The 26707-nt window shown below is 41.4% G+C and overlaps 1 protein-coding gene across 1 annotated transcript; it reads left to right on the top strand.

Annotated features, from left to right (window-relative positions):
- Window positions 1-643: 643 nt before the first annotated feature.
- On the top strand, window positions 644-16775 carry xpo5 (exportin 5). The gene is made up of 33 exons (XM_080482322.1): window positions 644-800; window positions 1326-1447; window positions 1544-1616; window positions 2895-3032; window positions 3361-3543; window positions 3655-3681; window positions 3774-3959; window positions 5172-5248; window positions 5321-5365; window positions 5454-5544; window positions 5643-5726; window positions 5857-5982; window positions 6062-6152; window positions 6246-6374; window positions 6688-6803; window positions 6898-7053; window positions 7292-7333; window positions 7424-7513; window positions 7635-7834; window positions 7922-8024; window positions 8460-8641; window positions 8745-8845; window positions 8936-9032; window positions 9134-9265; window positions 9380-9482; window positions 9568-9614; window positions 9773-9876; window positions 12015-12074; window positions 12162-12253; window positions 12345-12452; window positions 12993-13130; window positions 13505-13669; window positions 13924-16775. The coding sequence occupies exons 1-33, from the start codon at window positions 699-701 to the stop codon at window positions 14068-14070; spliced, it is 3657 nt and encodes a 1218-aa protein (XP_080338448.1). The 5' UTR covers window positions 644-698; the 3' UTR covers window positions 14071-16775.
- The last annotated feature ends 9932 nt before the right edge of the window (window positions 16776-26707 follow it).

Below are 26707 nucleotides of genomic sequence, written 5' to 3'. Positions count from 1 at the left end.
ATTTGAAGGTTATGCAAACAGGAAGGAAAGTATTCATATATTTTTAGCATAATTTTGAAAAATCAGGGGTTCAAAAGTTTCTACGAAAAAAAAAGGTCTGGCAAATTGCAAAAATTGTGTTTTCTGTATTGGAAATACAATAGTTCTGAATTATATTGTGAAAGCGGGCCCATTCTCACACTAGCAGAGACAGCTAAATAAATAAAAAAATAGCCTCATCTTAATAACCCACTATCAGGAACACCAGAGCATGTACTAATGAAAATTTAATAGGCCTGTATATTGATGAAATAATACATCTGTATGCATTATTAAACCTTTATCATTTTGTGAACGTATTACCTGTCCCATTTATTTATGAATCTTGATATATAGATTACAAAATGGATCGGTTTTGTTCCAGGTTCGTCAATCACTTAATCTAATAAACGTCAACATTATTATTCATGAACATTTTAGCTCCTATGGTTCAGTTTGGTGACGCTCGTCCAGAGAGAGAGAGAGAGAGAGAGAGATGCGCTTTGACTACAACTCCCAGAATCCCCGGTCTACGGCGAGCCGGACGTCCAAACCCGCTGCGACAGCACATTTCGTGCACGTTGGTTCGTCCCTGTGCGTCCGCGCCGCTCACTGCAGGTGCTTTGCATAAGGGAGTTACTCCTTTCGTGTGAACAGTGTGCCAGACGCTACCTGAAGTCATGGCGGACCAGGTGGCTGCTGTGTGTGATGAGCTTAGGAAAGCTGTGAATGTGATGATGGACGCAGAAACAAGCCAAATATATCGACTGGAGGCCCTAAAGGTAGCATCCATAACAGCTGCTAGCTAGCCGCTAGTTAGCTTAGCGTGTCGTTTGTTAGTGCTTTTTTTTGGGGAATTGGAGCTATGTGCACGCACAGCTGAATTAAAAAAAAAAAATTATCTTGGTAACAACGTCGTTGAAAGAGTAACCCAGTGTCGCTTCACGTTAGTTAGATTTGAAGTTTTAACAGTAAGCACGAGCTAAGCGTTGTCTACCATGATCATCACGTCCATTGTCGACTCACGTTCATCCATTCATACACAAACTAACATCTGGTTTCAAAAGTGATAAATCTCTGAATACTCAGATGGAGTTTGGTCCAGACAATGAGTCCGAGCGCCACTATTCACTGAACTTGTACATTAGATTCTCGTTTTGATAATAATTCTAATGTGTATTAGTAGACTACTGCCATCTGACATGTTAGCACGTGTACGTCAATATGAGCTCAGTCCATTCATTACCGTAAACACACGACCTGCTTGCTTGTCAGCATATTAACATGTTTTATTTTCCCCTGAACAGTTTTGTGAAGAGTTTAAAGAGACCAACTCTTTGTGTGTCCCATGTGGATTGCAATTAGCCAAAAAAGACCAGCCTGCTGTTGTGAGACACTTTGGGTTGCAAATCCTTGAGCATGTCATCAAGTAAGAGGCACCAAATTGACACAAATCCAGTCTAACAATGAATACTTTGACTCGTCCTCAGTTTTATTTTTAATATAATTTTGTTTTTTCTCACAGGTTCAGGTGGAACAACATGCAACAGCAAGAAAAAGTCCACTTGAAGGAGTGTGCCATGCAGCTGCTTTCAGATGTAAGTGTGATAGTAGCAGGCTGCCAGTAGTTTTTACTTTCCAAGTAAATAAAAACACTTCACAGGCTTAAAAGGGAACATAAACAGCTTTTCAACACTTTCACATGGGTCTCATTGGTCCAAAAATGTTGCATTCAAAGTTTATTTCCCCAAATCCAGCTTTTCCATGAGTTTCAACCATTTGAATATTTCATCATATGAGCTGCAATTCAGAATCTGCTGTGTCTCTTTGAGCTGGACTGGCTCCACCCACACATGCCTCGCTTGGGAAAAGGAGGAAGTACTTCCTCTCGTGGTGCCATGTGCAGAGCTGCCTAATTGTGGGAGGGTCAAGGAGGGAGGGGGGGCTACCTTGATTGGGGTTGGCTAAACCCCTGATGACACTATATACGATTTCCTTTGTGATTCACTTGTTGGAGCAACACACTTTTTAAAAACTGAAATAAGCCAGGGAGAGAGAGGACAGACTTTCATGACCGTTATGGGGACACATAATACTGTTGGAAAACTATTAGAAAGTGAATTTTGCATAATATGACCCCCCCCCCCCCCCCCCCCCCATTAAGTAAAGTCACACTTTGTGAGTTTGTTCCAGATAAAATGTATTTAGTTATAACAAACCTGCTTACTGACATAAACTTTTTCTGTGCACTAAGCAAATGAGCTGAGGCTCATAAACAGACGTGATCAAATCTAAATAAGCCTTGTTATGGTTCTATTGAGAAAATCCTATTGCTGGGTTGACTCGTTTTATAGTCTGTTCTAGGTTCTTAGTGGGTAAAATTTTACCACAACATTCCTTCATGTGCATGGATTTCACCCTACACACAGCATTGCAGTAGATAATGTGATACATGTGTTGCATAAATGTGTTCAGTGTGCTATCTTCATTGGCCTGTTGATTAAGATAAGCTTAGATAAGTTCTCATGTGTCCTACAATGGAGAACTTTATGTCACACAATTTAATGACAGCTCACATGTGAATACCAGAAATATACAATAAACATATTATTTAACTGTAGTTGATGTTTAGTAGCATGGCATTTTTTTTCATATAAATTGATAAAGAATTTGGTATAAAGGTTGTCTCCAGATACACTTACCAAATAAAAGTATGTATGTACCCAATGCAGCTGTATTGTCCAGAATGCAAGAATACACAAGTCAGATAGTCTGTATCTAAAGTACACATATGATGTATGTACAGGAAGTAATGATAGGAGTGTTAACAGAGCACTTGAAGTTTGTCAAATATCAGTTCCTGTGTTTCTTTTCAGGGCACTCATTCCATCCTGGAGGAGGAGAGCCATATTAAAGACGCCTTGTCACGAATCACAGTGGAAATGATAAAGAGAGAATGGCCACAGCATTGGCCGCACATGCTGAAAGAGATGGAGGATCTCACCAGCCAAGGAGTGAGTGACCTTTACGGTGACGGGAAAACTGTCTGTCTTCAGATTTGCTTATTCTACCAGCATGCATTTGATTTGAATATGTAATAACTTGCATGAAAATGAATCCCAGCTCCGGATGAGTCATCCTTATTCCCCTGTGACGTCGTCTTCTAAATCCGGATACCGAACGACGACTTTATCTTTTAATACACCGGTTTCCAACCTGTATTATATCACGTTTTTCTCGGCGTAAACTCATTTCTTAAATCTTGTCTCACCTTTTCCAGACTTCTCATAGATACTTTATTATTATTTTTTTTTAAACACAATTTACTTGTGCGTTTTCTAGGAGGCGCAGACCGAGTTGGTCATGTTGATCCTTTTGAGGCTGGCAGAGGATGTGATCACTTTCCAGACGTTGCCCACTCAGCGACGCAGAGACATCCAGCAGACGCTCACCCAGAACATGGAAAACATCTTCAGTTTCTTGATAGCCATCCTCCAACTGAATGTCGAAGACTATCGAAAAGTGGTTAGTTTGGTGTTTTTAAAAGTTGATTCCTGTTGCTGAGAGCAGAAGTGGAACTGTGACATGACAACAGTTTTCTGATTTCTTTATTTTTTTGTGTGTTTTCTGATCCAGAAAGATATACCTGGACGAGAATTGAACGTAAGAAAACATTGTTTTCCTCTGCAATTACCCTCTCCTAATCTTGAATCATTGAAGCAGTCTAAAGTTGGTTCTTTACTTTTCACACACAGGCCAGAGCTCACTGTCGAGTTGCCGTGGCTACGCTGAACACACTTGCAGGTTACATCGACTGGGTGTCTCTGGTGCACATTACCACCGGTAACTGTCATCTGCTGGAGATCCTGTGTCTGCTGATGGCTGAACCGGAGCTGCAGCTGGAGGCCGTGGAGTGTTTGCTCATCGCCCTGAGTCGGAAGGTGAACTTGTGGGAAAAATGCAATAGTTGTCACGTTAAAACAGCGCAACATCTAAAAGTGATGGACTGGCAAGTTGTCTCGGATGTTTCCTTCCAGCAGCCGCCTATTGATGTATGCATATTAAGTTTGAGTGAAAAAGTGTGAAGGTTCACTGAATATTCTGAGCAATACTGCCACCATGTGGGCGTTTATCGCACATCTATATTGGTCAATCATGACTTTAGAGGTGTTAATTTGTCTCAGCCTCTCGTCCAGCCCACATACAGTGTAAAGACGGAATGTATTTATGAGCTCCTAACTGATTTCAGTTAATATTGATTTTCATTTATTTGTTAGGAATCTAATGAGAGAGAAAGATTGAATTTCAGCTGCCCTTTTACATGGGTAACTACATATGATCCACATTCAACACAAGCTTCATACCCAACCCTCCTCCTGATGCAGCCTGAGCAGTTTTTGGTTAAACCCTTGTTGGAAGACCCACAGCCATGAGCTTGCTTCTCTAACATTGAGGAATCCACTGCCCCTTTTTAAAAAAAAAAAAATAAATACTGTGGCATGCTGTCTTGACTGTTGAGTTTATTGAGAACTTTTGAAATCACTTAAACCTCATTTACAAGGTACACTCATACAGGTTAATTGAATTTAAAGTGTCTCACAAACGTTTGAAATGATATGTATATAAATACTGACCATAAAATATCTCTTTATAGATGACATTTTAAAGCGACAGATGGGAAGTATAACTGACATGAAAAGAAAACCATCTGTTTTGATGGAGTGAATCGAATTCACATGTACATATATCTGATTTAAAAGCTCCTACTAAAACGAATGTAAAATCAAGCATTAAGTCATATATTGAAACTACTGTTATTCATGATTTTGTATAGTTTCACAAATGTACGTGAGTATTTATGACAGGACAGGAAGTACCAAAGTTCCATACTTAATATCTGTTGTCAGTCGGTCAGCATGATGATTTGCTGTGCTCCATTGATTTAGATCCATTTGTCTCCGTTTCTAAGCTAAAATAAGGAGACTGATTTTGGACAGCTGTGCGGTCTTAAATCGGGCTTGAGTTTCAGATAATCTAGGAAATTTAGTTCAGACAATTAATGCCAAAACCTTAGAGGAGTCTTGTTAAGTGGTTATTTATATTAAACGGAGAGAAACATGTCAGAAGTGATCAATCATCCCAATGTGTTTCAGGGAAAACTGGAGGAGAGGAAGCCGTTCATGCTGCTGTTTGATGACACGGCCATCCGCTACATCCTGACTGCAGCCCAGTAGGTTCACCTGCTTCTGTCGGTCAGACATGTGAAGAGGTTATGTCACTGAAGGACTGTGTGTGGTTACAGGTCAGCAGATGGACTTGCGATATGTAAGAAATCCCCTGATTCACAGTAAGTCTGGTGGTGCATCTCCTCAACGGGAACACGTTGACAATACAGCACATTTGGCCGTGACTTCTAATGTTTCTTCTTCTTTTAGAGTGGTGGAGGTGGTGGAGCGAGGTTACATTTTCTTAAAGAGGCTCTGCCAGGTTCTTTGCGCTCTGGGTGGACAGCTCTGCCAGTTAGTTGTGAGTTTTGCAGATCTCGCTGGGTTCACATAGTTTTCTGATTCTTTTTTGTTCGTTCGTTTTTTTTTTTACTGATAAGAATGTTGCTCTCTCCTCAGGGTTCAGATGTAGAAGTCGAGGTACCTGCAAATCTTGGCAAGTACATGGAGGCCTTGTTGGCGTTCACCACACATTCCAGTCAGGTGAGACAGTTGATCTCTTGTTATCCAACCTTTTCCACTAAAACCTTTTGTGAGAGATCCGGTTTGACTGATCAGAGTATTTTTTACTTATTTTTTAAATCTGAATGTTTTGCTTTCTCCTATGATTCAGTTTTTGAAGTCGTCCACCTTGCCAACGTGGGGCGCGTTGTTCAGACACGAGACTCTGTCCAAGGATCCAGTTGTTGTGCAGATGGCCATCCAGTACGCCCGAGCGTCTATGATCAACCTTGTCAAGGTAAACAGAGTTACAATATTCACAATAAGAATATGAGCCAAATCAGGCGTCACCGCATGTTTGGTCTTCCTCTCCACAGACTGGGTTTCCTTCCAGAAACAATAGCCCAAGTTGCGAGTACTCCCGTGTGGACTTTGACAGCGACGAGGACTTCAACTCTTTCTTTCACTGTATGTGCCACGGCTTCAGACGCACCTTGTTTACGATCACTTCTTTTAGTCCATACCCTCATGTCTCGCATCGTGTGTCGTTATCCTTCACAGCTTTTCGGGCTCAGCAGGGGGAGGTTTTGAGGATCGCGTGTCGTATAGTTCCTCTCGAGGCTTTCCAGATAGCAGCTGAATGGTTACAGTTCCAGATTACCAACCCAATCGACACCGGGGACACAACATGTAAGTGTTATTTCTTTCATTCAGTGTTTGATGGCTTTTGATTCCTGCGCACATTTGTTTGATTTGCATACGTTCATAAAATATACAGTGTCATGGCAATCATTTAGTTTTGGAACAAGTAACAGCTGGTTAAAGCAGTGAGTGCTACATTCCATTTGGGTATATTGGATTTGATAATCTCGGTATAAGATCTAATTTACCTGAAAAGTTGTGCGTTTTCAATGATTTTGATATTATTTAAGACTTTTGTCACAGTAAACTTTTACTCCAAGCAGATCAAATGGAAAGATTTACCTTCATTTCTCATCACTAGCTAAAAACATAGGGGGCCTTTGTTCCCTCCTGTCTCCATCGGTGGTCCAGTGGGACGCGATGACGGTGTTCATGGAGTGCGTAGTTTCACAGATCTTCAAAACTCTGGATGAGGCGGTATGGAAAACATTCAAAAACTAGAAAACTCATTAATGTGCAGGCTATCCTAATATAAGGTGTCACGTTCCCTCTGTTGCGTCCTATTTTGCAGAAGCTGCCTGTCGATCTGAGCATGGAGCTGCTGCAGGCGGTGCTGAACTACGACACCAAAGACCCACTTATCTTGTCCTGTGTGCTCACCAACGTCTCTGCCCTCTTCCCTTTCGTCACACACAGACCACAGCTTCTGCCACAGGTCCTCTCCAAGGTTGGCACCATTCACTTTGATTTGACTTTCTTACTTGCACTTTGGTTAAATAGATATATGTGCATTTAAAGTTGTTGATGAGAGGATAAATATGTGTCTCAATAACTGCTTACGTAATGTTTTTGAAGTTGTGGGATTGTGGCAGTATCTTAAAATATGTTGGAGCTCCTTAATGATTTCTTTCAATTAATGATAATTAACGTTAGTAACAGTTTTCACTCCTCTTTTTGCTCTGCAGCTATTTAAAGCCATTACGTTCGAGCTTGATCTGGAAAGTAAGGTAAGCTGATTCACAGAATCAGTATAAGATCAAGTTTTTATGCCCCACTATGTTCAGGTTGTTGAAAAAGCCGCCATCTGATGTCCCCAGGCACCTCGGACTCGAGCTGTGAAGAACGTGAGGAGGCACGCCTCCTCTGCTATCATAAAAATATGCCGGGATTACCCACAATTCATCCTGGTACGAGCAGTTCAGTGCCATTTGAAGTGAAATATTAAAAACATCACCCACAATACACCCTGAGTATAAATAAGTCTCAGCAAATGTGCCTGTTTTTTTGTTTTTGTTTCTGTGACTGCAGCCGTCTTTTGACATGTTCTACACTCATGTGAAGAAGCTGTTCTCGAACGAAGCTGCGCTGACTCACATGGAGAAATGTTCTCTGATGGAAGCTCTGGTTCTCATCAGTAACCAGGTCAAAGACTTTGACAAACAGAAGGCTTTTCTGGATGAGCTGATGGGCTCGGTGGTGGCAGAGTGGACCTCGGAGGAGATGAGACGGTGCGTTCAAGTTGGACTTCACTCGCCGCTCACATTTTGCGTCTATAAGGTTATAAGGAATCATCCTGTTGCGTTTTCATGTTTCAGCGTGCTGTGGGATCCTGTCGCATTCCTGTCGTTTGTTGGCGCTGATCAGGTGGTCGGTGAGGAAACGAAAGACACAAATGCAGCAGGCCTTAACAGAGGGCGAGTGAGTAGAAGCTGAAACGATCTAATTCAGTGTATAACTAAGCATTTAAAGACATGTCTTTACCCATAGTCCCCTACAGTCTGACCACAGATTACTAGAAAATGACAGAAACGGAACATGTCTGTTGTAATAGTGCTCATTTTAAGTTTGAAGCTTTTTTAGGGGTTGTATTTACGTTACATTCAACCATTAGTTAAACATAATTATCCTATTTAATCTTGACATGTTCATATTTTGTTGTCTTGTTGCTACTTTCTATAATAAATACTGAACATACGTCCACATCCATGCAAGACTGTAGTTTAAGGAAAAGTGTTTATAAATAGGAGGAAAACACATTCTTGAAGTCAACAACAATGCAAACTGTTGCTTCAATATTCCTCTCGAAACCAAAGTGGTGATAAATGTTCCCTTTTTTGTCGTCTCTTCTTCCAGCTGAGTTTCAGTTTGTATGCCATGTTGGGGGTGGTGAAACGGGCACGCTGGCCTGCAGACCTGGAAGAAGCCAAAGCTGGTGGCTTTGTGGTTGGCTACACCCCAACTGGAGCCCCCATCTACAGGAACCCCTGCACCGCCCAGTTTCTGGTCTTACTGCCCAACCTGCTGGCATTAATCAGGTATGCAGGATGGCACGAACTGCTTGTATTCATACGTCAAAAGCTTGCGCTCAGCCAGTTATGACCGTTTTAACATGATGTGTGACTGTTCTGGTCACCGCAGGACTCACAACAGCCTGTACCTGCCAGAAAACATGACTCGTCTCAGCGAGACTTTCTGCAGAGCCCACGAGGTGATGGATGCCGGAAAAAATGTGGTTCTCGGTAAGAGGAGAAATGAGCCCAAGAATATGATGGAGTGACACATCAATGAATGGGTTTTAGTTACACTCTTATAATGTTTGCATCCTCTAGGGCTTTCTCACCACCTTCTTGATATTTATGACTCTCCGGTGGATAAAACAAACCTGGAGCGCATGCAGGGATTTTTCACTACGTTATATGAAAACTGGTAAGACCCTTTTTTTTTTTTTTTTTTGTTTAAAGTTTATATCTTCATAACACGAGTGCTTTTGCAGAATAATTGTTCTTCACACTTCCTTTTCTTTGTAGCTTCCATGTGCTGGGAAATGCAGGTCTGTCATTGCAGCAGGAGTTTTACACTATTGAGAGGTTGTCTGAAGAAATCGCCGGCTCTGCTTTCGTCTCCCTCGACCACGTGCCTGACCACAGGCTTCGCCCAATGATTCATATCCTTATTTACCTTATTTAGCAGCGATTTCTATCAGCGGCTTAGTTTGTTGTGAAAACGCTAAAGCTCCTGCCTAATTTTTTCGATGCTTAAATTTCCTTGACCAGAGTACGTGTGTTTCTGCGGCAGCTGGTGATATCGTGTCCACAGGACTACTATGAGACTGTGCTCTGCCCTCTGCTGGGCCCTCTCTTCGCCTACATGATGCAGGTGAGGATCTGCACATTTCCCTGGAATTAGACTTCATCTATGCGTTTGTTGCTGATCACCCTGGCCTTGATTTTGTTTCTTACAGAGACTCAACGTTAAGTGGCAGATCATCAACCAGCGAACCTCGATGAAGTAAGCTGGGTGTTTGTGAGAGGACAAGTCACACTGTCATGTTTTAAAGTTTGATCCAATAGATTTCCGTTGAATGTTGCATTGGACCTTTATGGAGAACTCAAAGCCATCTTAAGAGACATGGTGGATTTGTGGACTCACTGGTCATCTGTTTTCAGTGAGGATGAGGAGGAGGTGATCTGTCAGGAGAGCCAGGTCACGCAGGAGATGTTGGAGGAGCAGCTCGCACGCCTCCTCACCAGGGAGGTGATGGATCTTCTCAGTAAGTCACTCTGTCTGTAGTTGCTGCTTCCATTCACACTGACATATTTACAGCAGGGCTCATACAGGTGCAAGCCAAAAACTTTGAACGTGATCAAAAAGGGAATTTTACTGACTTACTAATATTAACAAGTATATAATATAAGATGCTCATTTTCTTATATCGTTTATTCCCAATTTGTATTTCAAGTTTTAAGATGCAACTTTTCTGTAAAGGAGTGGTGTTAGTGACTCAAACAGCTGTAGTTAATTGGTCCATAAATGCATCTGATTCAAAGTGAATGTGTTTTCTGAAGATTAATTACCCAAACAAATATGAAATTGAATGAATTGAATCCAACCTCAGCAATGAGAAGCGCCCTGCTTTGTTTTGTGTTGAATACTGCAGGGTAGATACTCTGTTATGAATAAAATATACTGTCGCTCATGGCTTATTAATCCTCTGAATGCAGTTAAGTCACATCTAAGGTTATGTTTACGCCAACGACAAATGGTTCCAGAAACATCATGAAGGTACAAATATCAGCTACAATTTCTCAAAAGAGCTGAGACTCTGCCTGGTTGAACATCAGTAGAGCGCAGAGAAAGTTATGGCAATGACACAAGCACCATTAATTTGATCCTGTATTGCACTTCATTGTGGAGTTTCTCTGGAATAAACATGAATCAAAAGGTGAGCTCGGTTTCCTACGCAAACATAATTCAATTCAGTTTTATTGTTCTAGCTCCACTTTTACAACATGGCCTTCATAAGGCATTTTCACAGAGAAACCACCACCCATCCCACATGAGCAAGCATAGGTCAGAATTTATAAGAAAAACAGGCGGAGTCTTGTGCAGAACACGGCTCAGAGAGGAAAGAATAAGACCTACAAACAGTGGCAGGCTGATCCACTCGCTGCAGATGGAGGTGGGAGACACAGATAAAACTTCCCATTGTACTGTCAGATCCTGCAGGGATGTACAGAGAGGAGAGAGTGCAGACTACAGGAGAGAGTTGAAATGTTACGCACACCCATTTACGCAACAACGCTTCAAGTGAAAACCCAATTCAAGAAACTTTTGTTTTGAAAATGATGTATGTTTCCACAGAAACGCTGAAAATGATGGCGTTTTTAGCACACAGAGAACAGTGCGCTGTAAACAACGAAGCTCCTTCAAACGCTTTCTATGTTGTTTTGGCTCACTCTGTATCGTTCTTTCTTAACTCCACATGTGAACCAGATGACAGTGTAAATATACACTTAATTTGGAGAAGCGCTGTTTAATTCAAAAGTGAACAGCACAGGCTGCATTCGTTGTTATGAACGAATCCTTCTCGCGAATGTGCGACTATTTACGACGACTGTAGTGCACAAGTGCAGTCGCATCATTTCTGAAAAGTTCATGTAAACAGACGCACAAAATGCAACAAAAGTTTTCCATATTGAAGACATTGTTGTGGAAACAAGGCCAATAGTGATATGTAATGGCAACACATGAATTTGTTCATCAGCTCTGGCTGCTGTGCTTTTTCCCCACAATAAACCTTTGGTTTCTTCCTCACGTTAACAGTTTTTCTGCTTTTCACCAGTCCCTCACAAGTTTGTCACACACTCTGAAACTCTTTTCTGCTGCTTGGTTTCCAGTTTTTGTATTGTATATTAAAAAATATGTATATTTTCTTTCCCTTTTTTCTTTTTCTTTGGGTGCCTTGCTGTCAATCAGATATGTCACAGTGCCATCTAGTGGTGTTTTGATGTATAAGTTGCATGACCGGCCAAACGTCATAAAAAGTTGAAATTATATAGATTTTAATAAATAGGTTTTAAACCTAATGCTTTTACACGTGTCCAGCATCTAATATGTTCCAATACAATACTTACAGTTTAATTTTGCATTCTAAATATATTTTTTCTGTTTGTCCAGGTTAAAACTGTAGAATGTGAGTGTGCGATCTTGAAACAGAAATGGCCAAAATACTGTTAGTGTTGTTGCTTGATGGTCTGTATAGAGAAAACATCAGAAAATACGAGGTGTGAGATTTTCAGGATGCAGTGCACAACTGCCTGATCAGCTTTTACTCCAAGACTTGAGTTATATAGTGTGAAGTTGAGTTATGATCGGCTCCTGATATTCATCATCTCCCTTCTCCCGTAGCTGTGAGCTGCATTTGCAGAAAAGGTCCCGAACCTGCGGCGAATAAGGAGGAAATGGAAGGTGAGAGTCAAATCAAGACGTGAGAGTCGATGATGATTTTGTTGATTTTCAATGTGACCTTCTTTTGTTTGAAATGTGTTCTCATAGAGGAGGAAATGATGGATTCTACGCAGACTCCGTCCACTGCCCAGCCCACTGAGGAGCTGACCGAGTTGGGAAAATGCCTGTTGAAACACGAGGTCAGGCTGAGACGTCTCGTAAAACACTGGAAAGCACAGCAGAGAAGTATGCGGCATCTAAACTGTGTGTTTTTCATTATGTTTCGTCCAGAACATCTACACGTCACTGTTGACTCTGGCCTTCACCTCGCTGTCCTGGAAGGACACAACCAACTGTCATCGCACTGCCTCCATCGTCTGCTGGACTCTCCTGCGACAGGTAACGCACCAATTTAGTTTCAAAGCACAAGTTAACAGTCTTGCGGAGGCCTGGCCTTAGTGTTTCCCAAACACTAACTAACATAATGCCTTTTAATTGGCTTCATTGAGATGGCGAAAGTGAACTCTCGGCAGAATACGAGGATACAGTTTGTTCCTGTTTGCTTCTTTTATTTTAGAACTTGATGCAAATCTCAGTGCTCTTATACTTGTCTGTGTACACTTGTACATATTTACTACTAAAGGAACCCTCCCTAACAGTCAATGAAGCACATTTTTTATTTACTTTCTGTGTTTTAACACTCACGTTATTTCCATTAAAAAAAATCCTTTCAGACCAAGAAGGTGTTCTTTAACATCTGGCACTTTACATTGAAACAGCAATGATGAATTCTTTGCAGCTTTCAACAAGAGAAATCTCTGCTGTGCAGAAGACGCAGTCTTGATGTTTGTGATACACGAGGATTAGTGCTCCTAATTTTGTTTGATTTTCTTCATATTTCTGAATTTCTCTTCCCACGTCCACTATGCCTCTCTTCAGGTCGTCGGGGGAAACCTCCTTCCGGAAGCCGTCACATGGTTTTATACCAGCGTTCTCAGGGGTCTTCAGGTTCATGGGCAGCATGAGGTCTGCAATTCCACACTTTCTCAGCTGGCCATGCTCATCTATGAAAACTTGGTGAGGTTCCAGCCCAATCCGGACAAACAAAGTCTGAGGCTACAACCAGTAGTGATAGTGTTTGGTGCACTGAGGGTTTGGAAATGGTTAAAACTCACTGATCAGATCACTTTTTCTTTCAGTCAAAGCACAAGTAACCTTTTCCTTTGCTAAATAAATTTCACATTATTACACTTTGCATGAAAATGATCATCAAATAACTAATCTATTTTCAGTACATTTTAATATGCTAAAGCAATCAAGTACTTTATTAAGGTGAAGAAAATGTACTTTCTATGTCAACATTTTCAGTAATACTGCTTTTATGGCGTCTGTTCGGTTTCCAACATAATACTTGGGATTGCGCCTCCTGAATGGAACTTTTTCTGCCGCAGCGGCCGCGATACAAGGAGCTGCGAGCAGTGATGGTGCAGATCCCAAACATCAACGTGGACGCTCTGGAGCAGTATGATCATAGGCTCCTGGATCCCAACGCCCAGAAGGTCGGAGACAAGAAGAGGAAAGACCAGTTCAAAAAGCTCATCGCAGGAACTGTTGGGGTAATGCCACATTTAGCCACTAGAGAGCAGCGCCTCTCTTAGTAAATCACACAGCGTAGCTGCACATCAGAAGTGACCACAGACACTGGTCTAATAGTGCAAGTCATTACTCAGCAGTGTGAATCTGGCTGTGTTGTAAATCTTCTCTGTGCAGCGGGGGAAAAACCAGCAGCAGCTCAATCTGATGAAATTCCTTCTTGTAGGTCTTCGGTTTTCTGAGTTTAACCTTTCCTCACCCTCTTGCCTCCGAACAGAAAGCTCTGTGCCAGCAGTTCAGGAAGGAGGTTCATATCCGCAATCTTCCATCACTCTTCAAAAAGCCAAAGCCGGACAAGGATGTACTGAGCAGTGAAGCCCTGGGCCTGGCAGCTCTCTTCTCCCCGAAGACGGATGCCCTGTGAGAACCCGCCGCGGCTCCGGTAGACTTCACACTGAACAGCGACCAGGAGGGCTTTCCTTCACCCGGCAGGAGCAGTATCTAACATATCTGTCAGCACTCCTCTTTTTTCAATCAGACGACTTTACTTTTAATCCTCAACGTGCCACAGCACAGTCGGTTTTTCCCTTGTTCGTGCAGGCAAATATCACACTAGAGACCTTTAAGATACCTTTTGCAAGCTTCTCTATTCCTCTGCCCATATCGATAGGGAAGTTTTATAAGCTAAGAATTTTTGTTGCTTGAAAACAATTTTCTGTCAGATTGTATTAATGAACAGTCTCGGAAGATGTATCTGCCCTACGGAAAAACATGTGTGAATGCACAATTTTATTTAGAATAGGATCATGCTACAGTTTGCCATTTTATTTTGTGCCTATTATGTTTGTTTTGAATTGATGTAATTGTACGCTGGCTCCACGACTTCCCCACTAAGGATGCCAAAGATTTATGGGACGAGAAAACTCCCGGCTACGTTTATATATTCAGTGTTGTAAATGGCATCTTATGATACAGGTGTGCTTTTAAGTTTCCATACCCTGGACGAATTTTTGATTATTTTGATCATGACGGCGAAATCCCCAAATGATCCCAGTCCAAAGTTACCACAGTCTGGAGAGTTTGGCCTGATAGCTGCACACAGGGTGACGCTACTGCTACCATCCTCACCTGTTTGATTGTAATCAGTGTTTGTCAACGGTGGGTGAGTTTCTGGGCTCCTGACAGACGCTTGTATCATTCATCCAGTGCTGCACTGATGTTTCTGGATTCAGAGGTAAAGCCAAAGAATTGTCATATGGTCTGTAGGAGAGAATCATGGAATTGTGTAAAAGAGAAGGGCTGTAAAATATTTAAGGAAGATAGAATGGCGATCAGCAGTGGAAAAGGAGGGATTCTGTTCAAACCAAACCACGGTCAGGGGGACAAACAAAAAACTAAAGCCACAACTGCCGGGGAAGTAGTTTGTGATGCAAAGAAAAACCCACAAGTAACTTCAGTGGAAATACAGGACTCTGGCGAAAGGAGGGGGGGAAAATAGTGTGGCTGTTTCACAATCAGGAGGCGCTTGGAGAAAAATAGGCTGCATGGTGGAGTTGCCAGAAGAAAGCCATTACTAAGGAAATGCCACAAAGCATCCCACTTACAAGAAGCCAAACGGCAGAGAGACGAGCCTCAAGGCGGCTGGAGGAAAGTCATTTGATGCGATTAGACCACAACTGAACTTTTTGGCCGAAACCATAAACGTTACATTTGCAGTCAGCAGGGCGTTTGAACGCAACACCCTTCCTACTGTGAAAACACGGAGGTGGATCGCTGATGTCGGGGCGTACTTGGACATTCCAAGTCGGCCCGTGATTGGCTACAGCAGAATGAAGTGAAGTCTTGTCTCCTCACCTCAATATCTTTGAGCCACTCTAGTGGAGATCTCAAACGTCCAGTTCATGCTCGACGGCTCAAGAATTGACAGGTTTGGTGTTATCGTTCATATTCTCTGGGAAGTGCCCAAGAAATCCTAACTTCTGCCCGGGTGGGTAAACTTATGAGCACAACTGTATTCAAATTAAGCAGAAGGAGTACAACGGATATCCTCAGAGGGAGACGGTTAACTGAAAACGGTATACGGTGAAGGTGTTTTTGTTTTCCTGCTTGTGGAGATGCAGAGAGCTGATTTCAGTGATCAGCAGGTGTGTGTGTGTGTGAGACCATCCTGCTGCTGTCAGTGCTGCATTGACCCATGTTGAGAAACAATACGGGGGGGGGGGGTTGCTTTATTTACATTTTTTCTTAATGAATACGCTTCATTCTGACCAAGTTTCAAGATGATTAGATGAAATTGACGTCATCCCTGAATGTTATTGTATGTTTAAATTTACAATTACACTGCAGGTTGAGGCAATGATTGCCTGGCCTTTGTCGTGTAGTTTTTTAATATCGGCATAACTTACTCGGCTCAAGTACTGTTTCGATCGTTTATTTATTGCAGAGCACATGTCCTGTTACAAATGATGGAGCCGCAGTTTGTGCCAAAACACTCATTACACCTTCATGAGGACACGGTTGCATTTGAGACGGATTTATCTAATTCTTGTAGCTTAATCGACGTCCTTTTTTTTTCTTTTTTTTTTAATAGTTTGTTTTAACATGTCCCGGTCTTTATGCTTGTATCGTTTTGCAAACAAAAATGAACCAGCACTACATTCCTTTTTTGTCCAAGAAAGTTTATTTAATTCATCATTTGTTGTACTTTCCTGTGATGGACTTTGTCCCCACAGTGGAGTGTAGAATCAGACCAAAATGGATAAAAGTGACATAAACGTTTGCAATTCGGATGCAATTTTACTGAAAACATGTTGTCATTTTTGAAGTAGAAACATTTGTGACCCTGTCGTTTTGCTTCCAATGAATTAGTTGATTCATTCAGTGATGATTGTTTGTTTTTCACGTGGCCAATTGTTAAAAATGCTTGTTCAACACTAAGAAATGTCTGTAAAAAGGAGGAAATTGACTTTTTAAATGTGTAGTGTGGTTTCTATTTTGTTTTTCAAATAAAAGAATTTCTGTATATTTGATCTTTTTTAGTGTTGTTGGCAGACAGAAAAAACGATTCAAACTAAATATTGTACAAAAAAAATTCAGACACATGGACCACACAATAAAATGCAAATGTCTAACAAGCAGGTGCAACGTTTTGATGTTCGCTTTTAGTTGTATTTAGTTTTGTCCCTTCAAATAAACTGAAGCTTTTTCTAAAGTACGTTCAGTGTAGAACAATCCTCAAACCCACAATAACAAATAGTTTTCTTCAGGGACATTTTATTTCCTCTATTATTTTCTATTGCTAATTTGTTTTGCCCCCAACTTATTGTTAGAAATGTTACATGCACCAAATATTAGTAATACATTTAGTTGTATTTAGTCACATGACCATGTTATTTACTTTTGAAGGTAAGCCAACTATAGCCTGTCAATCTTTACTGCAAATATGATATATTCAGAATAACATTATACCATAAGTTATAATACATGGAATTTCAATATGTGATGTAGCTTAATATTGTTTATATAAAAATCAACTATACAAGACAAATGAAAATACAGTAAGTATTTACAGTAGACATCTAAAAGAGACAAGAAAAACATGTTAATGGTGAATGTGGACAGTAGAGCCACACAGAAGTGAGTTATTGTAGAGTTTTATGTCACACTAAATAAATAAAGTCTGGTACCGGACTTGTTAATGCTTTTCACACTTTGTCATTTTTGCTGATTTGATAAATGTTACTGGTGATGATTCATGTATGTCTAATGATATAGCTTGTGGAGAAATATTGCAGAAAGGACAGATGCCTTTATTATATTTGCAGTAACACAGCGAGTGGTTCCCATTCCAGACCAGTAAAGGGTGAAACAGGAGAATTTCCTGTTAGTCAGAAGTCAAAAATACTTTAAATAAATGAGGAAATGTGTTGCACAGTACCTGCTGTCTGTGACATCTCTATTTCTATTATTAGAGGAAAAGATGAATACTGTTCAAATGTCTAGATACTGGTTGACATACTGTATTATACCCTGTAATGTAATCAATTCTTTATAGTGGAGGCGTCACTGTCGTTGCAGTTCAGGGGCCAGGTACAGGCTAGTTTTGTCTCAAGGTGGCAGACCAGGAAAATGATGGCATAAAAACTGTTAAAAAAAAACAACCAGGATGTTTCCTGCATACTTTTAATTCAAACCGAAACAACTTGAAATATTGAGAGAAAAATACACGCAATTTTTAGACATTTTTCAAGTCACATTTTCTTCTTTAATTTAAATTTTTCGGCCCAAAACGAGCAAATGGTTTGATTCATTCTTCTGACATGAGATCGTGTTGAAAGGTGACGCAACCTCACCCATTCAGAGGAAATCTGGTGCTAATTCTGATTAGCTAGAAACAAGGTAGCTTGCTTTTCCTTTTGTGATCTCATTTATGTTCACCACTGTTACTACAAATATTGCAATTTCATATGAATAAATCATCACACGGCCGGATTGGATCCCCGAGGTGACCTTACCTTTTTTTTGGGGGGACCAAAGATCATTTAATTCCAAAACAACAATTTGGCTCAACAACATACGAAAACTTGTGTCATTGTCTGTACTTGACAAGTATACGGACGTATACATGTAATTTGAAATTGAATTCCCTCTCCCTTATCAATGCCTACATTGTGAGACACTTGCATGTTCGAAGGTCAAGTCGGTGAATCGTTCAGCTCCATGCAAACCAACCACAAACACGTTTTAAAGTAGTTTAGTTTCCAATGGGAATGCTATTATCATTAATGACTTATTTTGTTCATTTTTCAGATGATACGTGAGTTTATTGAGCACTTTCATTTGTATTGTTGATATTATATTGATTATGATCAACCTATGGCCTTATTGAGTCGTATTCATTCTCCTGTTTAAGTTACAAAGGCTATTTCTGTTTGAATACATTTTAATTCCAACAGTTTAATTTTATTGAGGGGCAGGTTTCATTTCTATAGATATGACGTCTTTGAGAAGATCCTTTTCCACAGAGGGGAATTCAGGACGTCTCCCTCCCACACTTCACATTGTCTGAAGATTTGGGATCATCAATACTTTTAAGCAATTTGTTTTGTTGTTTTGTGTCTTTTAAGTGTGCTTATGCACAAACATTGATTTTCCTCCTTGTTTTCTGAGGCCTATTGGCCTTTCAACAGCAGCCGCCGCCTTCGAATTCTCTCATTAGTGTGACTCTGCAAAAATGAGCTGAAGACATTCCTCAGTGTTTGTCTGCAACTGTCGCACGGCGCCTAGTTTCCCACGTGATAACATTTACTGTGTGCAAACTAAATGTGATGAAAACAGATTGCTTTCCCCCCTTTCTAAACATGCATTGATTGATTATTCACGATCAAAATAACTACACTTATTGTCCTTCAAGATAATTCAGTAGGAGAGGGCACACAACATGGCAGTTGAAAAAAAAAAAAAGTGGAAGATGTATGTAGCTAGAAAAAAACTTTAATATGTATTAGGTGGCCTTGCACTTTGAGACATTTTTGTCTTAAATCTCTAGAAACCGCTCAAAATAAAGTGATCATGTCAAAGGAATAACTGATTCCCTATTAGGTAGAAGCTTCCTTGGCAGCAGTTGGAGGGTTGAGTGCATTTGGGTCTTTGGTTTCCTCTGCACCTCTTCAAAAAAAAAGAACTGCCGTATGGCTTCACGTTTGGAGTTCACGTGTTTGAAAAGAAACACTTTATCAAATAGCTAATATGTAATCTGTCCCTCCATTTTGCTGCATTTAGCTGTCAACTTCCCCTGCAGTCATGATGCAACAACAGGCCTTCACTTTAATTTGAAGTGTTTGGCATGCGCCACATATTTTGTATATTTCAGCATTTAAAGTTCCAACAAGCCTTGTGTTGGCCTGCCATACTGCTCACATCATTTCACATGGTCTGAAATATTGTGAGGTCAGATTAATAGTCAGGCTATTTGACATCCTCAGTTAGAATTTAGAATAGAATAGAACTTTTATTCCATAATTTAAAAAAAAATATGTAAATTAAATGCCAATCAGAATATATTCAAAGCATCAAATCATTCAAAGTACATTGGCCTCTGTTTGATTGGATAGATAGATAGATAGATAGATAGATAGATAGATAGATAGATAGATAGATAGATAGATAGATAGATAGATAGATAGATAGATAGATAGATAGATAGATAGATAGATAGATAGATAGATAGATTGGTTCATGTTTGTTTTAAACACTAAAAACAATACACAGTGTTCTCAAATTATGTAAACAACTTTAAGAAACTTCATAGTTATGTTGATCTGAACACAAAAATAATACTGTGAAGATGATGATGATGATGATGATGATGATGATGATGATGATGATGATGATGATGATGATGATGATGATGATGATGATGATAGATATAATTCCAACCGCATCTACAAATAAATAAGTTGCTTCTGTTCAATTACAACATCATGTCATGTTTGGTCAATGAGAGGAAACATTAATTGAAATCCACTTAATAGTCATGTTAAATCGTAGGCTGAGAAATATACAGTGTGTATCATTTGAGAAAACTATAGGATAATAAAATTTAAAAGCACATGTGTCAATAAAACACATAAAATGGTGCATTTGTAAAGATATAAAACTAAATGGATGAAGCTGTAAAATGTCATGTCTATGGAAGCATTAGCGTTCATGTTTTGATGGACACCACTTCCACCTAAAACGTGCCCCTCTTGTGTTATTAATGTAAAAACCACACTGTAACGTCATTTAATGAACATATGCAATTTCCTGGCACGTGGTTTTTCTGAATTTCTGTTAAAATCCTTTCAGAAGCAGCAGTTTTTGTGTTTGTTGTTTTGTTTGTTTGTTGAGGGCGGGTCGGTTCTTCCTGATTTCAATGATTCCAATCAGCAGATAGGACTCAGGTGTGCGCTAAATGCGCGTGCAGTCCCGATCTTGCCACCAGCCAGCAGCCCACCTCGAACCCGCTCAGCCTCTTTCTCCACAACTCGTTGGGTTCAAGATGTTTGTCTGGTTCTGTGTTGTTCTCTGCGCCGGGGCCACCGGCGGCTCTGCTGAGACTCAGACCCCCGGGGGGGCGCTGGTCGGTCAGCCGCGCAAAGTGCCAGTGGACGGGGCTCAGGTGGTGTCCGCCGCCCGGTTCGCCGTGGCTGAATTCAACAAAAACAACACGGAGGAGCGGTTTGCCTACAAACTCATGAACGTAACCTCTGCCAAAATGCAGGTACGACTTAACGCGGGACGTGAAATTCAGACGCGTTTTAAGAAAATGGCTAAGAAGTGTTGTTTTGTGCAGTTAGTGGCGGGAGTGAAGTACATCCTGGACGCGCAGCTGGGGCGCACAGTGTGCGGCAGGAGGAGCGCCACCGACAGCGAGCTGTGTGCTCTCCATCCTGAACCCAAGGCAAGTCCACGACACTCCACCTCCAGTACCGTCTCTGATGTCTTTACACAACAATGGACGTGCAACACCCCCCCCCCTCAAGCCATCACATCTGATTTGTATTATCATTATTTGCTTACAATACTGTTTGAACATTTTACATATACGTGTTTTAAAGTACTTTTTTATCAGTTAAAACTCTCAGGGTGTTGTCTGATAGGCTTCACATTTATTCTGCAACAGATAACACCTATGTCATTAATAATCTTTAGTATAAAGTCCCTGGGAGTGATGGTGTCGCCCACAAACAGGGTGGAATCTGTCTGGGGTTGCATGAAGAGAAAGGGATTTCATCAAGGCATCAATCTCTTCCTGCAGACTTGCTCTTCAAAAGAAAAAATGTGCTTAGAAGTCAATGGGTTGTCACTAAATACCTTCCTGTTCATTTCATTATTTGATGAAATAATTAAAAAAAAAAAAAAATAAATAAAAAAGTAAAATTAACAACCCCTGTAATTTTAAAAGCATTATAACTTTACAGCCTTTTTCTGCCTGAAGTTCTTGACTGTATGTGTTTGTATTGAGTTTGCACTGCAATTGTATAGAGCGGTAAAAACTTTCTTGTTTCTGTTTAGTGGAAATATGTTCTCTATTTTGTCAAGGTGTAACAGGATGCACTAATTTGTCGTTTATTTCAGGAGTGCCAGTGCCACTTCATCGTTAGAGACGTCCCCTGGGAGCATTCTCGTGTACTCGCTCAAAATAAGTGTCACCCAAATAAAAAGTAATGCGTTTCTGCTGCTGGTGTTGTCAAGTAAACAGTTCCCCATGAGCAGTGTTGTTTTGGTGTATTCATCTCAGATTCCAAAAAGAGGGCTTATTAGCATACTGTGCACACCCTGAATTTATAATAGCATGATCACAAACCAGTGATTTCATTGGCTCCCATCAATCCCACTTGTTCCAACACTCTGGGCTGAATAAGTTCAGTGACCTGCACTCACACTGCATTGTATTGGGCAAAGTTTGGCATAATTATTCCAGTGAGTGACCGGGGCAGCTTTACTGTGCCTCATCTCCCAGTGTGTGTCCTGGCAGCTGTAAGGCTCTGGTTGCGTGTCAAGCTCGGTCAGACACATGGCTGCTAAACTGAGACGAGGCTACACCTCTCCACACTACAACCACGGTCTCCAGAAGGGCTCTGTATGGAGGATTACAGGCATTTTCAGATTACTGCTCAGCAAGACTGAACTGTCTGCCTCTCTGACCCCCACCCCCCCTTTTTATTTATTTATATTTATTACAATACAGGGAAATAAACCGAGCTGTACAATAGTGTCTCTGTAAATAAGCTGCCCTGGAGAATTTGTTAAATTAGATGGTATTGGGCAGGAGTGATGTGTTTACAGATTTCCATTTTTGTACAGTTTTAATGTCAATTTAAGCAAGAATGAAAACACTCTGATCTGAACTCTCAAACAAAACCATTTTGGGATATTCAAATTTGCGAAGTGGCATAAGTGCAAAATGAGCCGTGCCTGTTTGGCTTTGATTACAGTAAACAGCGGCTCACACAGCCTCTCACCCGACGCGTAATGCCTCTAATCGTGGATGTCTTAATCAAACTGAGAAAAACATAAAGAATTGGCTGGCACTGGACGGTCGGTAGCAGGGGTTAGGAATGTGGGGGAAGGGGGGATAGTCCTTAATGTGGGATGACTAATATCGAAGCTGCGGTGCCAGGAGTATGCCCTGTCCATCTGCCATTCCGGTCACCCACCCACTGACACACTAACAGGTGCATGCACGCAGATACACGTGTGTTTCGCCGTGCACGCGCTCCCCATACTCCACCCCGCGACTGGCCCTACCCCTGTCCTCACTTAGCCTGGGCAGCAGATGGTGAGGGGTAAGGCTTGTGGTCCCCCCTCCCTACTCCAAGCCACCAGCCCCATCAACCCCTATTTTTTTCCCCCCCATGAACTCTACCCCACCCCTCTTTGTGTTGTTGAAGAGCCTGAGTGTTGAAAGGCGAGTCCCAGCTTGCCCCCCCCCCCCCCCCCCACTGCCCCAACAAATCCTTGGCTGGCTGCCATTGGCGGGACTCAGTCAGGTGTCCTAATGCTTCAGTTAGGGGAGGAAACGCTGGTTAATCTGCCCATCGCGTGCCACCGGCCATGGCCTGGCCTCTTTGTGTCTGGCACCCCTCTGATCAGTCCCTCCACCCCCTCATCTGTCTTTCCCTCTTTTCTTCCAACCCAGTTTCTCAACCCCAAGACGGTGTCATCCTTTCTTAAGGATCAACCCCTCTGCCTTTTTTTTTTTTTTTTTAAACTACGCTCTTTATGGTCCAAATCCACAAATTTTTGCTCAACTTTTTACATCATTGTTGATGCATGTGACCATTTGGTCGTTAAACCTTTCATGGTGCTGACTCATCACAAGCATCAAGTGCACCTTTAAATGCACCAACAGGTAAACATGCTGGTGAATCATATGTACTCTTTCATTACAACTGCACACCTGCCGCTCGTATTTAGTCTGTGTTGAGTTTAGTTAAACAATAAAAACTTAGCCATTATGACATTCTGCTTCCTGTTTTTCTCTTGAAAATGTAACCAAGAGTCACACTCCTCTATTGGCCGCAACAGTGATTGTACATCATATTCCATACTGAATATATTTCAGTGGACTTTAAATTAATGTTTAAATGTTAAGCTTTCAGTATTATGAAATAATTAAAGATGCATATCAACACTTCAACACATCCAATGTGTGGATGGTAATGGTCCATTCATATATTAGTGTTTATACATTTTCACTTGACAGTGTCACCTATCTCACGACACAGGGGAAACCTCACCCTGCGCCCTCGGAAGGTGCAATCCTCTGATTAGAATGAATAATGTGGAGATGCTATTTGGAGGAGGCAGATAGGGTGTGGTTGCGTAACCAGAGAGGAGTCATTACCATGTGACCCCTGCTGACCTTGTTTTTGATTGACCCTTGGTGTGGTCACCGCTTCAGAGCACAGGCAGGAGTATAAGGTTAGAGTTCAAAGTATCCTCAGCTGTGTTGCCATAGAAACGTCAGCGTTGGCTCTTCTGATGGCCAGCTTTAATTTAGGGACAGTGGTTCATTTAAAACAAAGGGTTTTGATTGCCCTTTATCGCCACTCTTTTTAATTGAATGTTCACTGTAGCTACATAAAACTCCATATGTCCTGCGTTAGACTGATGTCAGATTTGAAGATATGGTTACAACAAATGTCCATGGAGAATGTGTGGAGATGCTTTGAGGATGATGTGGCAAATAATTCTGAAGTGTTTGTTATGTTTTCGTTATGACTTTTAATTGTATTATTTTTGTGTGCTACGTGCTCTAATTAGGTTTCTGTCACATGGGCTCGCTACAGAAACACAAATCTTCAGCGTTTTGACCAAAGCTCGTGGTCCGCCATTGTGCTCAATCGAAACACACCCGCGGTTTGTTTTTCCGCTTCCTGTTTGTGACCAGTGTGCAGGGTTTCCTTGCAATCAGCGCTGCTGCGGGGGAGAAAAATCAATACTTTCAATGTAATGTGTGGCCAATGGAATAAGAGAATGATTTATGTATGGGGACGGCTACTCCCTGAGTCAGATGGGATCCATGTTTGGTATCCGGATGAATGAAAGAAAGGAGGGGTGATAACACAGCGACTCGGGGCAAGAGGACCTATAAAAGGTTTTAGAAAGAAGTGTGTGCTTTACTGCTGGTAATCGTGAAATCAGACCTCTCCTCCTACTGTCCCTCTCCTCCTACTGTCCCTCTCCTCCTGTTTTCATCCCTTCAGCGCGCCATGCTCCCCGACTGTCCCGTCTAATCTTACTGCTGTAGTATCATGAGTGTAAAGACCGAGCGAGCACAGAGCCACAAACACACCTCGCGCACTCCAGGAGTTTAGCAGGTTGTGGACCACCGGCCAGAAACAGCATATGTGACTCTCCCCTCCAGATTAATGAGAGCATGTTAACACAATACAGTGAGAAAGAGAGAGGAGGGATGTGGGCAAGGAGTGAAAAGGGGTGGCAGATGAAAGGTAGAGGGAGAGTGTAAGAGCTTGGCAGACAGACTGAGATTCAGAGGGGAAGCACGAGGCGAGAGGAGCAAGCGCAAGTCTGCAAGGGAAAGGAGGGAGAGAGCAAGTCTTGGAAAGAGACAGAAAGATGGAAGTGTGGAGGCGGGAAAGAGCAAAAGAAGCGAGGACATAACAACCGTAGAAAAATGTGTGTGTGAGTGTGTGTGTGAGTGAGTGTGTGTTTGCTTTATTGCAGTGGCCCCACCTACCCCTCCATCCTGTTAAGGAGGCACAGTCCTAAGGAGGAGGGGTGGGATGGTAGGATCCCCTCCCTCAGCCACCAACACACACATGCTCCCTCGCTGTGGCTCATACACACACTCTGCTCTGTGAGGGAGCAGTCGCTGAGGAGATCTGGATAGACCATGCGAGGTTCTGCAGGTGTCCCACCCTTCTCCCAGGACATGGATGCTTTTGGAGGTACTATCTGATTGTGTTTCTTTTTTTTTCTTCCTATCTTTTCCAAACCCCTCAGTTTCTTTACAGTTTTCTTTGCTTTTTCCTCTTTCCCCTTCTTCGCTCGAAGATTTCCTCTCTGTAAGAGTAAGCCGCGGTCCTCTGCTGGTAATGTGTTTGTATGGGATTGCATGTGCGTTTGTGTGAGACTCAAAACGGTTGTTTACAAGCTCTACTGTAGCTGCAGGTCCGACAACTTCAGCAGAGTGGATCGAATCAGCCACATGTGTTTCAGTTTCTATTTTATTATCCTATAAGCTGATTTCAAAACAAATTTCATAGAGGCCATGGTTTACGATGCTTGTTATATTGTTTAGTCTTGTATTTTACTATATTTATATGCAGTAAATTCTTCAGGGGGAAGAGAGACAAAGCGCAGTATGTGTGTACACCCTGTATGACGGTTGGGTAGAGGCTTTCAGTCAAATCAAATCTCCCACTGTTACATGGGAGCATCTTTACAGCAAGAGTGCCGTCTTTTGGGTGCGATGGTAGAGAGTTGAGATGTACTGAGCAGATTTCAATAATTAATTCTTTCATCTTCTCGAAAACTCGAATCAAGTTGTGCAGTGCCGTTTATTGTTGATCCATTATCTCAAAAAGTTGATTTAAGTGTTGAGGAAAAATGTAATTGGATATATAACCAAACTGGCCTGTGTCGTGCCAAAGAAAAAAGGATAGATGTGGCAAAATAACAAAATATCCTGTAAAGTAGACTTTGTGCATTCATGTGTATGTGAGACAGAGATAGATAGAGAGAGAGGGAGAGAGAGAGAGAGCACATGTCTTGCATGAAACGTGGTGTGTTGGCAAACGCCCAATACACCCCTTTCCTGTTCATGCTACAGATTGAGCTACAGCGAAATGCAACATTCATCTTGCACATCGATTAATGTTTTTTGTTGTTGTTGTGGTTTTTTTAAGATATATTGTGGTTTGGTATTCAGTTAAATTATTAAATCCTATATTATGGATCTGTATTGTACTAGTTCCCTTTTCATAAAAAAATGCTCAGAATAGTTTTACCAGGTTGAATTTGGCAAAATGTGCAGGTTTTTTTTTGCA

The sequence above is a fragment of the Lipophrys pholis genome (genome assembly GCF_963383615.2).
Source record: "Lipophrys pholis genome assembly, chromosome: 15".
NCBI lineage: Eukaryota > Metazoa > Chordata > Actinopteri > Blenniiformes > Blenniidae > Lipophrys > Lipophrys pholis.
Note: the sequence above shows the minus strand (reverse complement) of the source record. Positions and strands in the feature narration are given on the sequence as shown.

Excerpts from the sequence above, each read along its gene's own strand:
- xpo5 (XM_080482322.1), top strand. The coding sequence starts at position 699 with ATGGCGGACCAGGTGGCTGCTGTGTGTGATGAGCTTAGGAAAGCTGTG. Across the intron at positions 5,249-5,320 it reads TACATCCTGACTGCAGCCCA|GTCAGCAGATGGACTTGCGA; the intron begins GTAGGTTCACCT and ends GTGTGGTTACAG. Across the intron at positions 5,983-6,061 it reads CTATGATCAACCTTGTCAAG|ACTGGGTTTCCTTCCAGAAA; the intron begins GTAAACAGAGTT and ends TCCTCTCCACAG.